The 15056-nt window shown below is 43.1% G+C and overlaps 2 protein-coding genes across 5 annotated transcripts in view; one reads left to right on the forward strand and one right to left on the reverse strand.

The window, feature by feature from the left end:
- lcp1 (lymphocyte cytosolic protein 1 (L-plastin)) overlaps positions 1–1041 on the reverse strand; it is a 19188-nt gene extending 18147 nt beyond the window's left edge. Inside the window, exon 1 of the mRNA XM_088646306.1 lies at positions 917–1041. The gene's annotated coding sequence lies outside the window, so the exon portion shown is untranslated. The remainder of the gene's footprint in view (positions 1–916) is intronic.
- Positions 958–13963, forward strand: lrrc63 (leucine rich repeat containing 63). Of its 4 annotated transcripts, none has more exons than XM_088646328.1 (11): positions 958–1096; positions 3772–3973; positions 5414–5893; positions 6393–6554; positions 7449–7609; positions 9203–9301; positions 9821–9957; positions 10288–10371; positions 11170–11409; positions 12398–12614; positions 12800–13963. In XM_088646328.1, exons 2-10 carry the CDS (start codon positions 3877–3879, stop codon positions 12597–12599), a joined length of 1662 nt encoding a protein of 553 aa, XP_088502454.1. In that variant the 5' UTR covers positions 958–1096; positions 3772–3876; the 3' UTR covers positions 12600–12614; positions 12800–13963. The 4 variants fall into 4 exon arrangements, with proteins under 4 accessions (XP_088502454.1, XP_088502445.1, XP_088502473.1 ...); XM_088646319.1 differs by lacking the exon at positions 958–1096 and adding an exon at positions 3022–3081; XM_088646347.1 differs by lacking the exon at positions 958–1096 and adding an exon at positions 3022–3081 and having other exon boundaries at positions 12398–12607.
- Positions 13964–15056: the final 1093 nt, after the last annotated feature.

Raw genomic sequence — 15056 nt, forward strand, 5'->3', positions numbered from 1 at the left:
AAAAAACAATTTAATGGACTTACACTTTCAATCTTCATTAAAAGAATAATTCTGTTTGTTAAAGAGAGTTTAGTTTAACCGAAATACTAACACTGTCACAGTGGAAGAGCCCAAGATCACGTCTTGGCTCCAGAACTACTGGGACAAGAATTTTGTTGCGTTAAATAGATTAAGAACACAAGAATGGCTACAAACCCAAATGAGATTTGACCCAGCTAACCTATTTGGTAGTAGTTCTTCAGTAGTTCGACGGCTTGGCTGGGTAGCTTGCAGAAAACCAGAAAACCATAGCCCTTATTTGTCCGAAGTAGGATTCAAACCCACACTTCCATCTGGACACCCAGTTTTCAAGATGGATCCCTAAACCTTGCATCTGATGCCTTCGACGACTCTACCACATTGCCAACCCGACACTTACAGAATAAAACAGTTTGACTGCTGTAACGGTGTTACCTCAACACATTGGCTAAATTGACAACCGCAAAAGCTTTTGAAACCACACATGATTTTGACAACTCAGGAAAGTCCTCTGTATCACAAGAGCAACAAAATGACACAAAAAGCCTGCCAGAAAGTTGACCAGAAAGGCTGAGAAACCCTTACAGAAATTAAGAACGAAATAATGACATAACAGCAGCAGTAACGTTTGACTTCAGTGCTGTACATTCAAAGAACTGGCTCCACGCCCTTGCATGACAAAAAAAAAAATCAGGCAATGTGCTTCTCAGCCGTTCACCGTTTCAAAGTGCGACCACAAGCTTCCTGTTCGGCTATCTGCTCCACCTAATGTTCACAGTTAACCTGCATGTCAATAAGCGCCTGAACTCAACTAACAACAAGCAGAACACAAAACACTGGTCCAGACAGCGCAGCCCATCTGGAATCAGGGAGCAGGGTGTAGGCTTCAGGAGGTTACCTGGTTTCAAAGAGCTGGTGTGGTTCTCAGAGCGCAGCAAGACTCTCTGTCTCCCTCACTGCTTGACAGGCAGCACCGCCACTAAAAGTAAGAGCGACAGCTAATCTACTCGAGCTAAACAGGAAGGAAGCGACAAGTGACACATCACTTACAGAATGAAAGATTTTGTCTCTATATAAGGTAATATGGGTTTCAGAAGCAAAGCTTTCCATGCTTTGTATTAATATTTTAAGCACTCTAAAACATCTTCTACGGTTTGTCTGCTGGCGCTTAGCTTTATGTTCTGGTAAATGGAAAACGGTTTTTAAGGGCCTATTCTTTAAAATTCACCACATTTTATAGGACTCCCTTCAGTGGGTCGAGACACTTACATAAGCATATCAAGGCGGTGCCAGCAGGGGAAGATGCTACTCGTTGGAGATGATTTTATTTCATTTGTTTAATAAAACTTAATTAAAGAGATTCAGATATACCACCTGTGCACTACAGACGTCTGTGTTACTAATGGAATAACATTTCTGAAGACATCTGTATAAAACATACAGATCACTTCAGTAAATCTCATCCCAATGTATGAATAGGAAACAGGGGACACACTATTACTGTATTGGACTAATCGCTTTAATATGTAATAATGTGTAATATCACATTTCTAACTCTCATGCAATGAACTAGCAATTCTACAAATTGTACAGCTAGTAGAATTATACGTGTGCAGGACAACACATTCATCGCAGGGGAACAGCACACTGTGAAAATAAAGAACAAATGAAAACCTAACTATTGATGTGTCTTCTGTTTTTCGTTCCGACCCCATTACTCTAATAATTTATTTCCTTGCATAGACACATGTATACAACACACACTGCAACAACAAGCAAAAAGAAAGTGGTGAGCAGAGAGTGAAACTGTGTTATATGATATGTGTTGAGGGCTCTAATGGATTTGGACACTCAGCTCCACAGACGTGGTATTAAGCAGAGTGAGAAAACCTGAAACAGCTGATCAGACATCAACAGCTGGACTGTACACTCATCAACAATACTGTACTATAGGACTCTAATATACAGTATATAATGTACAAATTCACTGTACTTGAATTACAAATCTAAAGTTGGGGATGATATTTGATCCAGGATCGACGTTTGACCCACATGTGCGAAATACTGTAAGGCTAGAATTCGCCAGAATGATGACCGGGTCTTGTGCCAGTGATCACTTTACTCCTGTCCTGGAGTCCCCGCACTGGCTTCCTGTCAATTTTTGTGTTGACTTCAAAATCCTCATGCTCACCTATAGGCCACTACGTGGCTTTTTACCTCAGAACCTGCTGAATCTATCGCCTACTCCCCACCTCACAACGTTCGATCCTCTGACGCTGGTCTCCTGTGTGTCCCCCAAGGTCGTTTACAGTTGCCTTCGCCTGCTGCACCCCAAAGCTCTGAAATTCTACCTACTTCTTCAGAAAGGATTCCCTTTCAAGGGGTCTGTGTGCCCCTTTGCATCTTCTCCAGCACTTTTCCATGTTTCCATGTTTTTATTGGAGCTAATTTGATCTCCTACCTCAGTTAACTCTTTTTTCCCCTGTAACGCTCTTTGAGAAGCTGCTTTTAAAGCTGCTGTACAAACTTTTTTAAAAAAAATATTATGATAAATCTGGCCTTGAAATAATCTGGAAATTCACAACCCTGTGCCCTTGAGTGTGCAGACGAACCTGATAATTGACTCACTGGGAGCTAGGGCAGTTCACAGACGACAGGAGCCCGAGAGCAGACGAAGAATTTCTTAGGGGATCTGTGGGGGGGACGTTTAAGTCAGTACGTGAATTCTGGACATACCGAAGCCTGTTTCAGTACCTTAGATCCGGTTTTATCTCATCAAGTTTTATGCTTTTTGATCACGCAGTTAAATAAAATATTTAGACCAACTACATAACCAAGACCTCTGGAGGTACAGCAGGCCCTGAAGGAACTGTGTGTGGAGAACCCCAGTTTTGCCCAGTGACTATGAACCAGCCCACTGGAGAATGGCAGGCTCACAGGGGCTGAATTTGGGGCCCCAACCCCGTCAGCCCTGCACCCCACTCACGTGGTGCGGTTGCTAGGGCTGTCTCCAAGGACGCTGCAGTCCACCGGAGCCGCGTATTGTGTTGCTGGCGAGTTATAGTGAGTTATAGTTTGTAACGTAGATATTTTAATATATTTTAAAGGGCGTTTTTAGCATTATAATATGTGTTGGCTGTCACATATTTACCGTTTACGTCTGGGGAAACTGGAATTGTATGTTTATATCGCTGTTGTTTTTTGCGTGTGCTGTGCAAAGAGGCATTATGTGTCGCATTTTTGCAAATTTGTATTTGGTGTAAAAAGTGGGCGTCTTCAACAAAATCGGGTTACATTCTTCGCGTTACGATAGCGAACGGAAGAATAGTCAAATTCGCCGGGAAAGGCATGAGGACCATTAACGTGAACAGCAGCAAGAGAACATACAAGTATGATCAGCTACGCGAACCTGTCGTTCTGGAAAACAGAAGTTAAAAAGAGCGAAACTACATTTCACAGACTTCAAGGAATCCAGGTCCCGGCCGACACGACTCTTTGTAATCTGTCACTTGTAACAAGTCCTGACTTCCGCCAGGATTTTTGCCTGGTGTTTCTGAACCAAGCAGGAACGACCCCCCTGCGTGTATGATTTAATGACTTGTCTGTCTCTGGACATTGTGTTTTTTTCGAGGAACGTGTTTTTATTCATGGTATTATTCCCACCCACCTCCCCGTCAGCAGAAGCGCTTGCAATACAGAAACATCATAATTATTCCGCAGTGCATCCATTTATACAGAGTCGTTTTCCACCAGGTTCGTCCGGTTACGGTCCTGGCGACAGCAGGAGAAAGCATGGCCCTGCTTGGCCTTCCTCGGGGCACGACGAGATGAGGACTCCGTGCGGACACGACACCCAGGATGTCTGAGGACACAAAGCTCCTGAGAAGGCCGTTACCTCCTAAGACATTGCCGGCCCTTCGCCCGGTGTCGCCCGCTAGGAGACCTGCAGGTCGGGGTGAGTGCCCGGCTCCTAACGAAGTGCTAACCCATCCACTCTGGGGAGCCGTACCCCTCGATCTGATGAGACCTCCCCCACCCCCGGTGATCTCTCAGTAATGTTCCACGTGTTGCACGTACACGCTCCCACGATGCTGTGTTTGCATCGCACATGTCTGTAGATGCCGGGTCAGTCGTACACGTACACAGCCGCAGTTCATCGGGCATACCGATGAAGCCGAACTCAGCTGGATGGGATCACATCAGGGATCGGTTCATTTTAGTTTCATCCTGCGGGGATCAAGCTCACCTGTGCCTCCTGGTTCACCTCTTTGTCGGACACCCAGTCTTCCCACCCAAACTGACGCACTAATGTTGCGAGATCGGAATGAGAGGGACTCTGTTTTGTAGTTCTCGCTTTTCATAAAAATAAAAATAAATTAGGGAAACACGCAGCGGCTATCAAAAGTGTTTCGCCACCCTTGGGGAATTTTCACATTTTGTTGCGCTACAAAGATGGAATCGTGATGTTTTGGAACTGAGCGACACAAAACACTCCGTGCCGTCAGAGTGAAAGCAAAATTAGAGATCCTCCCGAATCAATTAGAAATTTTAAAGCAGGAATCACCAGACTGCAAAAGTATTCACCTCCAACCTCGTGTCAGTGTTTGATAGAGGCACCTTTGGCAGAAATTACAGCCTTGCGTCTCCTTGGAAAAGCCCCCGAATACGGTAGTTAATTTAGGAGGATAATTTACTCGGTTCGTCTATCAGCAAGCAGTTGTTCCCAGAGTCTGTTCCCCGCTCTGTCCGCTCTCAGTAAAGTGCAGCTCTGGGCTGTGTCGCTTGCGGGCTCGCCGACTCGGCTACCTTGAGGTACACGATCGCACTACGAGTCCCACCTTGCTAGCGCGACATCGCAGCCCCCTGCTGTACACAGCCCCCAGTGATAAAAAACAATGGCAGGATCACTCATTGTGTTGTGTTTTCAGGTTCTTGGGAGTGTGCACTGCTGTAGTCACTTTGCATCAGTTAATAGGCGTTTTAAACTAAAAGGAACGCGTACTACCACTGACCATTTAGGGATGTGTTTTTAGATGTTCCGCCAAGCACGGCAGGCAATTTAACAGCCCACAGGGAAGTGATTTTGAATTACATGTGTGTGTGCGCTTCTCACTTGTTCAAACCATACAGGGAGAGAAAACATCTGCTCGGATTGCTTCACCGGGCAAGTGTTATGTAACCTGTGACAAAATGGGGGTATCACAATAGTTGCGATTTCAGTAGCAGCTGAAATATCCACTGAATAACAAAATCATTGGAATGATAGAATGCTCTTGTATTTTGTAGCGTATTTCTTAAAAATAGAAGACGGTGGGTCATCATCTTCCTGTTTAATAGTTTGGTGTTCAAAACAGCTGTCTTTCCCTTTGCCTTCTGTGTCCTTCTTCCTTTGCAGAATCAGTCTTTAACCCACTGCCGCCTGTTCAAAGAAAACCTGCCCCAGATGGCAGAACGGAGGTGATGCACAGCTGCAACCATGCCAGTGTGCCTTTTGCCTCGCCAGTCCACCAGGCCGTGCCCAACCCCAGGAATCGACTGGCTGTGATCCCCAAAGGTCCCGGTGGGTTCCCCTGCAGAGCCCCGCGCACCTGGCCACAGGTGCACCTCCTGGGGACCCTGCAGGACGACCCTCGTTTCTGTTCCCAGCCGCCGTTCACCCTGAACGACTTTATGGGAGGCCACTGCTCCTGCCCGAGGCTTCGGACGCAAACGCTGAAGCAAACTGTCTTCTCGCGCGAGAACTACAGAAAGCTGGTGGAACTGCTCCTCGCTGAGCTCCACAGGGGCAGGCGGTCTGACGTGTCCACTCAAGTGCTGTCCAGCGACTCTGTGCCTGTGGCCACAAAGAGGACCCCTCAAAGGCAGATCATCTACGGTACTTTAATATCAGCATTATTAACATTCTTAAAAATCACTTTCTGCCAGTGCCTGACAGTGTATATGATAGGGGCATTAGAACCCCGTCCAAACTTTGGCTTTTTTTCTGAACCTGATATAGCAGTTTTATTTTTCACCAGCTTGACGTGTATATTCTCACACTCTGTGTGCAGTGTGTGTGTAATTCAGAAGGTGTGCAAAGAGTTCATATGGGTAAAACAATTTCCAAATGAAAACACGTCTTAGGGTTTTGAGTTTTGACAGAAAAAAAATGATTGCATGGTAGGTTTCAGGTTTAAGGCAATTGTAAATACCACTGTGAAAATATTACATTCTGTTTTTAATATTAATGGCATCAGAACTAACAATGAATCAGGTTGGCATTAGAAATAGACATGACACACCTTCAGGGTGATAAGAGGACTGAAAACTGATCAATCCATTAACAAAAGCTTTCATTTTTCACCTTCTGTGTTTGCGTACTCTGCTTTATGAAGAGCTAGCCGCTTTGATAAGAGAGCAGGTAAGGAGTCAGACTTCAGCCAAGAGCTCCCACCGGGAAGACAGAGATTCAGCTGTTGGATGTGGCTCTAAAAGAGTTTCCATATCTGGGCAAAGAGAGGCTCTTCAGACACTAAGTTCCACACAAGAACATCCTGGTCAGTATTAATAGAAAACTCGCATTCACTCTAATCTTTGTAGCTTTTAACTCAAATTTTAGCTAGTACAGTAGTCTGTTTTCAAATAAATCAAGCATTATTAGATTTACAGTCTGTTTAAAACAGTTCTATTAAATGTATAAACTAAGAACATCCAGTTGATCGAGTTGATGAACCTTTTTTTTATATTACTTAATAAACTCATTTTTTATTTTTGGCAAAATTAAAAAAGGCAATAAATCCCATATAGACACATATAGAAATGTAGGAGAGGGATCCGCAGTGAGTAAATCCAACTAATTGTTTTTTCCCAATATTAAAATAAGAGCAACAAATGTAATCGTGTAATGTACACTATTATAAAAAGTATAGTGTTTAAATAGTGTATTACATTACTCATATTTAGAGAAGCTAAAACAAGGGCTAAATTTAGGACCTGAGCAAGAGGCAGATCAGCTTTATGTGAAGCAAAGTTGTGTTCAAAATAAATGACAACAAAGTGTGTGTTTAGAGCTTTTCTGAGCGTGTGTAAAATGCATATAAACAAATATATTTGTACTTCATCTTATGAGTAAGCTATAAGCAGTATACGCAACTTGTAGAAGCACCACATGTTCAAACTGTAGCTAGCTGCATTGCTTCAGGACACAGGGATTTCACATATGGGAACTGAAGCAGAAAAACACAGAAGATTCAGAACTGAAGCAGAAATACACAGAAGATTCAGAACTGAAGCAGAAATACACAGAAACCTGAGGTTAACATGACGTACAACGGCTCTCTGTAGAAGTAATAATTCCAAAGTGCTCTAAATCTACGTGAGATATTTTTGATTGTACTAAAATCCATCCACTTTAAGGTAACCGGAATAAAATCCTTGATTACATTCTCTAGGATCAGAAATCATTTTGAACTCCGTTACCACAAGATATTTTCAAGGGTCCCGGCGCAGCCAGTCTCCTTTTCTTCAGGACGATCAGTGTGGTGTCATTGGGCCCTCGGAGCTGGCCATACTGGACTGCCTGGTGCAAGGAGGCGTTCTCCTGAGTCTGAAGGTGATGGCTCTTCGTCTACGGACCACAATGTGATGTCACATCATGACTTACACTGACTAGTACCTTTCATTTAGAAGGCTCTCGTTGAACTTTTTCGGTCAGCGTAATTGTAAATACCTTGAAGGAGCCCATACATTAGACGAGCAGTATATCAGATTGTGTGAGTCCAACTTAAGACCCTAGTAAGATGCTGAAGGTTGTGACAGATGTACTGTAAGTCAAGATAAGAATATGGTCAGGGTCAAACTGTGAAGTTATTTAGTTTGGACCTGCATCAATAAATAATATGTTTTTCTGGGTGCACACAGTGTACAGGGATCATAACTCTGATATATGTGATATTTGGATATTGATTTATTTATGGATATTAATTTAATTCTGTATTTACAACACTTTAATTGAACTACGTTATACAGTGTATCGTTTGCGCAGTTACTTAGATGTGTGTGAATATTTAAAATAACATGGTCTTTAATGTCATGTGCATAAATAGTGCAGTCACAGTCTCATTCTGTTCTGACAACATTAGGATTTAATACTAGGAAATACTCTTTACAGTCAAAACATAAAGCAAAAAACAACCCCATCAGAATGGAGCTGTGGAGCTTCAGAAAGAGGAAGCATACACATTCAGTATATACAGATAATACAGCTTATTTGCATTGCCCTGGAATCTGTTTGTGATAGTTAAGGCTGCAAAGTAACACAGTGAAGTATCAAATATTCTTAATTCCAATCCAGAGAGAACCCGGCGCACTTCTGTTTTTACTTCTCTTTTTCTGCTCCTACATGAATGTCAATTTGTAAAAAAATGAGGATGTAATACAACTAGTAGTGTATTCGCTGTTTGATTTAATTGCACCTTGTGCATTAATGTTATTAATATTAATCTTGTTTGACTTGCATGAGTAACTTATTACTGTGTGTTCTTGGGTCAAAGAAACCATTGAAAAGGCTATCGGAGCTCTGCAGAGGGAGGGAATGACTGTTACTCAATGTTTTGAATTGGGCATAATAATAATAATAATAATAATAATAATAATAATAATAATAATAATAATAATAGCTTACGCTTATATAGCACTTTTCTGGACACTCCACTCAAAGCGCTTTACAGGTAATGGGGATCCCCTCCACCCCCACCAATGTGCAGCCCCACCTGGTTGATGCGACGGCAGCCATAGTGCGCCAGAACGCTCACCACACATCAGCTCTCAGTGGGGAGGAGAGCAGAGTAATGAAGCCAATTCATAGATGGGGATTATTAGGAGGTCGTGACTGGTAAGGGCCAATGGGAAATTTGGCCAGGACGCCGGGGTTACACCCCTACTCTTTTCAAGAAAAGCCCTGGGATTTTTAATGACCACAGAGAGTCAGGACCTCAGTTTTACGTCTCATCCGAAAGAAATCACTGTATGCTGAAGAATCGTTCTGGATGTTTTTATTTCTCCGATAGTCAAACCCAGGGGACACAGTAGTAATGTGGGTGAAAGGATATGAAACACCTAAGAAATGACCCACTACAGAAATGCAGAACACGAAAAACTTCCTCTTCAAGTTGTGCATTAGTAAAGTATTTATTTTCTTCCCCAGGCTCATTTTATTGCTCGGGTTCCTGATTTGACACCGCTGGCTCACAGTTTGCTTTATCTAAACCTTTCATTTAATGAACTGAATGTGTTTCCTACAGAGGTGAGATAGTCATTCTTGCTATGTAAATATTAGTTTGTATTCAATATTTATTGTCTTTATATGCCATTTTCTTTCCAATATAGTAGTGAAAAGTAATGAATTAATGAGGTTAGGGGACCCCCCAAAATTTCCCCATTAAAGGTTCATGAAACTTATTCCTGGATGTATTAGAAAGTGATGAACCAAAAGCTAAAATCATTATACTGAATATAAACCTTGACTTTCCAATCAAGAGATTAATTTTTGGATTGATAACCTTTGTATGGATGGGAAGTTTAAATAAGTTTAATTCAAGAAGAAGACTCATTGGTGTGCCTTAGAATAGCTTTTTTTTAATAGAAAATACAACACTAGGTGATAACAGACTGTATATCACAGGTCCTATATAATTTAAGGACTTGAAAATATAAAAAGTTAAAGGTTTGAAAAAATAAAGAATAAACAAAACCAAAAGCTAATTATACATCTGTTATGGTTGATTCTTTCATTGGAAATTGCTTTGCTTTCTTATTTTCTCAGGTTTATGACATCCCATGCTTAGAGGTGTTAAAACTAAGAGACAACCCCATCAAAGAAATTCCAGACGGTATACACAAGCTGTCAAAACTGAAGACCTTTGTCATTTCATTCTGCTTAATTTCAGCCCTTCCTCTTGGGTGAGAGCCTGAGTTTATCTCCTTTTATTGTTTATAGATTTATAGATACTATATATATATTATATTAACATGAAAATGTTCCTCAAAATTAATTAATAGATGGAATGATCGGTTGAAATTAAGCTTAGTTTATCTCAAATAAGATGCAGATGAAACCTAGGTCATAGACAATATGGAAGGGCATTTTATTGGTTTGTATTTGTATTACATAATGCAGATTAACCATCTCATCACAGAAATCTGAAGAACGTTTGGTAGAGAAATGTTTGACAGCGTTTTAGAGATTTGTTAATAAAACTTTCGTCCACTGATGCAATTTATGTTTCCTAGGTTGTTCTCTTTACCGTGCCTGCAGTTCCTGGATGTCTCTTACAACATGATTTCAGCCATCCCCAGTGACATGAGGAATCTCAGGTATCGCTCGTCAGCATACGGAAAAAAATGACATGCTGAGGGTAGAGGTGCTCACACTCCTATTAAACAGATCTAAGATGCTTTAATATTGTGCTGTAATTTGGAGTCATAAATAGAAAGTTTGATAAGTAAACCAAGTGAGAACGGAGAAAATGCCAATCCGTGATCTGGTTCACCTGGGCAGATTTCCATAAATGCTCAGGGTGGGTCACTGAACAAAGCAACAACGTATCTGTAATTCATCCTCTCTAGATTGTTCCAGACTTCACAGTAATGTGCTGTTAAGTGTTAGAGATAGTTATTTTTAGTACAAGTGCTGATTGGATGCAACAGAACTTCCCAAAAAGAACAAGAAGTCATTTCCATTCTTCCTGAGCTTTTAATATACAGATGGAACAAATTACATTTCCGAGGACTAAATTTACCATTCTCCTTGGTTTGTAAGATGCTAAAAATCACTAAACTTTTTGACCTGTGGTCGTCCAGAATTCTTAGTGTTTGTTTTTTTGCTAATTATTACCCGTGCTAATTGCCCAAACACAAAAATAGCATTTGAAAAGCCTTCAGGAAGCTGAAGGAGAGCAACTGAAATGAGGAAGTACCATGTGCCTGTGCCACGCTAGTAGACGCTTCTGCATATTACTGCACCATGATTACACAGAATGAGCAGTTTTATAAATAGTGCTTGTAAGCTGTGGCAGGAGTGAGGCGGAAAGAGATTTGCACGTTATGGCCCCTTTTCTGTGACGTTCTCTGTCGAAATGCCGACTTTTCAGCTTGGTCTGTTCTCTCCCGCAGGGCCCTTGAGTACCTCAATGTGGAGGGGAACCAGCTGGCTGCTCTTCCCTGTGGGGCTCTGAGGCTCTGTCTGAGGGAGCTGCGAGTCTCCAATAACTACATGCACCCCTACTTCTGGACAGAAAACACGCAGAACCAGCCCCAGAGGCTCGTCCACCTGGCAGCCCTCTGCTTCTCAGTGTATGGTCTGGACCGGCGTTACACCAGCCTACCCTGTGACATCCAGCAAACCCTAAATAAGTAAGGGCTTCGCCTTCGGGTTTCTGGGGGTCCTTACTGTCACCGTCCACCATCTCTCATATTCTCCAGAGCAGTGCAGACAACTCTTAATTTACAGGCTTGCAACGTGAGTGGTTTTGTTGTAATGCAGCTCGGGACACTATACCACTTCTTATTTTAGGACGCTACTGGTAATCACTTTAGCACACTTTGGCGAAGCCAGCAACAGCTGACGTGGAGGAACAGCACGTGCTGCACTTGAGATGAGTGGCGGCACTCGTGTGACACAACGCAGCACTCACCCGCCGCGGTTCGTCTCATCTTATCCAGTGGCTGTAGTTCAGAACGAAAGATCGGGAGGGGTGACAGCCGCCACGTTCAGTCGGCCTCAGCTGTCAGTAATCTGTCATCAGCCCCAACATCATTCCCTCACTTCTTCAGTCCTGTACGTGATCCCCTTCTCTTCTGGGGTTCTGCCATCTGGTTCACGGTGGATCTGGAAAGCAGCCTGCCCATTTACAGGCCACACCCTCGCAAACGTCTTCTCGCCTCCCACCTCCACCTCTGCAGCTGCCCCTTAGCCACTCCGCCCTGTGCACGGGGGGTCCCAGCCTCCTACGTTCAGTACGTCTGCTGCATGTAAACATCTTGCACGAAGAAATCTGTCGTCTCGGGGGGTTCTACCATCCGGTTCGGAGTGGATCTGGAATGTAAAACCCCCCTCCCTTTATTACAGGCAGTCTTCTGGAAAGTTAGCTGTTCATCCTGAGATTTCTGATTTTGAGATTTTGAATGGCTCGTTTTGACAACTGCCTGTACGGTCAGTCGTATCTTTCATCTTCCTTTTGCTTCTGTGGCGTCTCACCCTGTATTTAGGCTACATTATGAAAGGCAGGTCATCTCACGGAACGTCAGCCATACAGCGATTTACAGGACAGTAGTGCCATACGATTCGGCTTGTGTGATATCAGACTTCTGACATTTTTTATGTTGAATTTTGCTCCATAAGTGTGAATACGTGCGACTGCTGCAGAGGGCCCCTTTTCGGTCCTGGACTGCGGTTGATCAGGCCTTGTGAGAAGATATTTGGAGTCCGAAAAGTACCTTTCCTGTTCTCCGCCTGCTCCCCGTCTTGTTACGAGAGCTTCACCACTCAGACTGAGAACCTCGTCCAGCTACTTTATGGAGAATCAGCATCACAAAACAGTTAATCCAGCAGGTGAAATGTATGTTTCATAGCAGATAAAGGCTCTCTTTGGGGTTTTTTTTCTGACATTTACTGTAATGTAACTTACCCTTATTAAAAAATGATAGCATCATCTTCTCATTTCACACAATGGGAAACCATAGGAAGGGTCTGAATTCTTTTGTTGCTCTGATATTTTTAGTAAAGTAAATTTTCTATCAACAGGAGATGTTGGTCTAAGCAAAGAGAGGCTGACAAGAACAACTTCTGAAAGAAGCAGAGAACAGGAAGTGAAGAGGTGAAGACGGTAAAAAGGATGTGATCTGCAAAACTGACAAGATAAAGAATACTTGTGAGACCAATTTAATAGCAGTGTTGACATTTTTAAACTTGGTGGAAAATTAAGAAGGATCTAACAACAAGCAAAGTCATCCATTCCTGTTTCCATGTTGAAGTCTGGTGACTAGGTCATTTAAGCTGATGGCAAATGTTTTTTTGCAAACACATCGCTTGAAGAATCTGAAGAAACTGACAATCCATAGGAACCGATTATAAAAATTGCTCTTCTTTTTAAGGCCACAGAAGACGTTGGGTAACCAAATAAAAAAATAACACTTTGTTTTTATGATTTATTGGAACCGATCTGAAAAAAAAAACCCTGTACAAGTCAAATAAGAACGTCAACAGGGAGGAGCAGAGGCACTGTGGCTAAAGATTTGTGCCTCTGGCTGGAAAGTTGCCTGTTTGTATCCTGCGGCCGGCAGAGGAATCCCACTCCATTGGGCCCCTGAGCGGGGACCTTAACCCCAACTGCTCCAGGGGTGCTGTATAAATGGCTGACCCTGCGCTCTGACCACCAGCTTCTCTCCCTGTCTGTGTGTCTCATGGAGAGCAAGCTGGGGTATACAAAATGACAAATTCCTAATGCAAGAACTTGTATATGGCTAATAAAAGTGATGTTCTAAATGAAGAATTTCCCTGCAGGGTTTGCTGCCCTGTAGCACCACGTAGTGGAGAACCATGATATGAACTGCTGAGCTGTGGTGAGAGGTGGAGTCGCTGCTCATCAGACGCAGTGTGGTCGGCGTCATGAAAGGTTCCCAGTTTTGTTCCTGCCCCACTGACTGCAGCACGTCACTTTCTTTCCACCGGTCATGCTGCAGTATCACTGTCGCTTCAGGGCTCAGCTTGTGTGATTGATGGCAGACTGGACTGCACCTTGCACTCTTGATCTGATGCTCGGTGTATGCCTTCAGCTATTGCCACTCATAGGGAGAACTATGTGTGATAATAGCTGAAGGTAAGCACGAACAGCAAAAGGCTCTATTATTTGTTTAATACAGAAGATTAACCATAACAGAGGAAATAAATTGCCAACATAATGAAAAACAGTCTCAGTAGATTGATAGTAGAACATTATGTATGATTAATTCTTGCCTCACATCTGTACTGGCTGATGTCTTTCTTCACCTCCGCTGCGATATTTCTGTCATTTTCGTACTTCGGGAGTTCTGTACGTTGTGCTTTTGTCTCGCACCTTTTGTATCACTGTATCCTGACTCCAGTTTCTTCTCTTCAGGGCCACTTTAGGTGAGGAAAGCCATCTAGCTTGATGGCATTTCTGTGCCAAATGAGACAAACCCAAGCTAGGCAGGGCACAACAACCTTGGAGACAAGTGGGTATGGAAGAGCCACTTGAGTTTCCCTTGATCTAAGGGCCATACAAGATATTAATACACTGTGAAGTAACAGGAAAATTATTCTTCAGCAGATTTTCTTAAGTGAAATACCTCTTTTACAAAACCAAGCCCTGGGCTTCACCCTTCAGGCCATGTGAGACCTCCTTGAACTAGAATCCTTGCTGCATCTTCAGCCCTGAATGATGGAGTTTCCATCAAGGTCTTTTAGTCTCCACATCAGCCTGGTTTTAAAGCTGGGCAGTCACTGGGGTTCTGTCCCTCACACCATGCTTCCCCGTCCCTCCCTCACCCTGCCACCACCCGAGGCGTGGACTTCAATTTGCCTTCTCATCCTACCATCTGGGAAATTGTGGACAGTGTGTCCCTCGTTTGGTAGGGACGGTCTCCTGCACCAAAAGGGGTGGGTGGGCTGTTGACCTCGCCCTGGCCCTACTCAGATCTAACAGGACTGGCTTCGCAGAAAATGCTGGGGAGCTGCAAGCTCAGCCCAGCCCAATCAGCAGAGGCAGGTGCTGAGGCTGGATCCAACTGGACAGCTTTGGTAAATGTGCTTTGCAGAAGAGCAGTGATGTGGCAATTGTATCCAAATGAAGACTGCGTTCCCTTTTCATTTAACTTTGGATCCCTTATTATTTCAGGAATCTACACTAAACATCAAGGTGCACTAAAAATCTACCTTTAAAAAAACAACCAAAGCAAAACCCACCGAAAACAAAAGCGTTATTCTGCTTTACCTGTCTCCATCTTCTTTCTGGGATAACTGATGTGTGTAGAGTTGTTTA

This window comes from Lepisosteus platostomus, chromosome 2, assembly GCF_059453375.1.
Source record: "Lepisosteus platostomus isolate fLepPlt1 chromosome 2, fLepPlt1.hap1, whole genome shotgun sequence".
Taxonomy (NCBI): domain Eukaryota; kingdom Metazoa; phylum Chordata; class Actinopteri; order Semionotiformes; family Lepisosteidae; genus Lepisosteus; species Lepisosteus platostomus.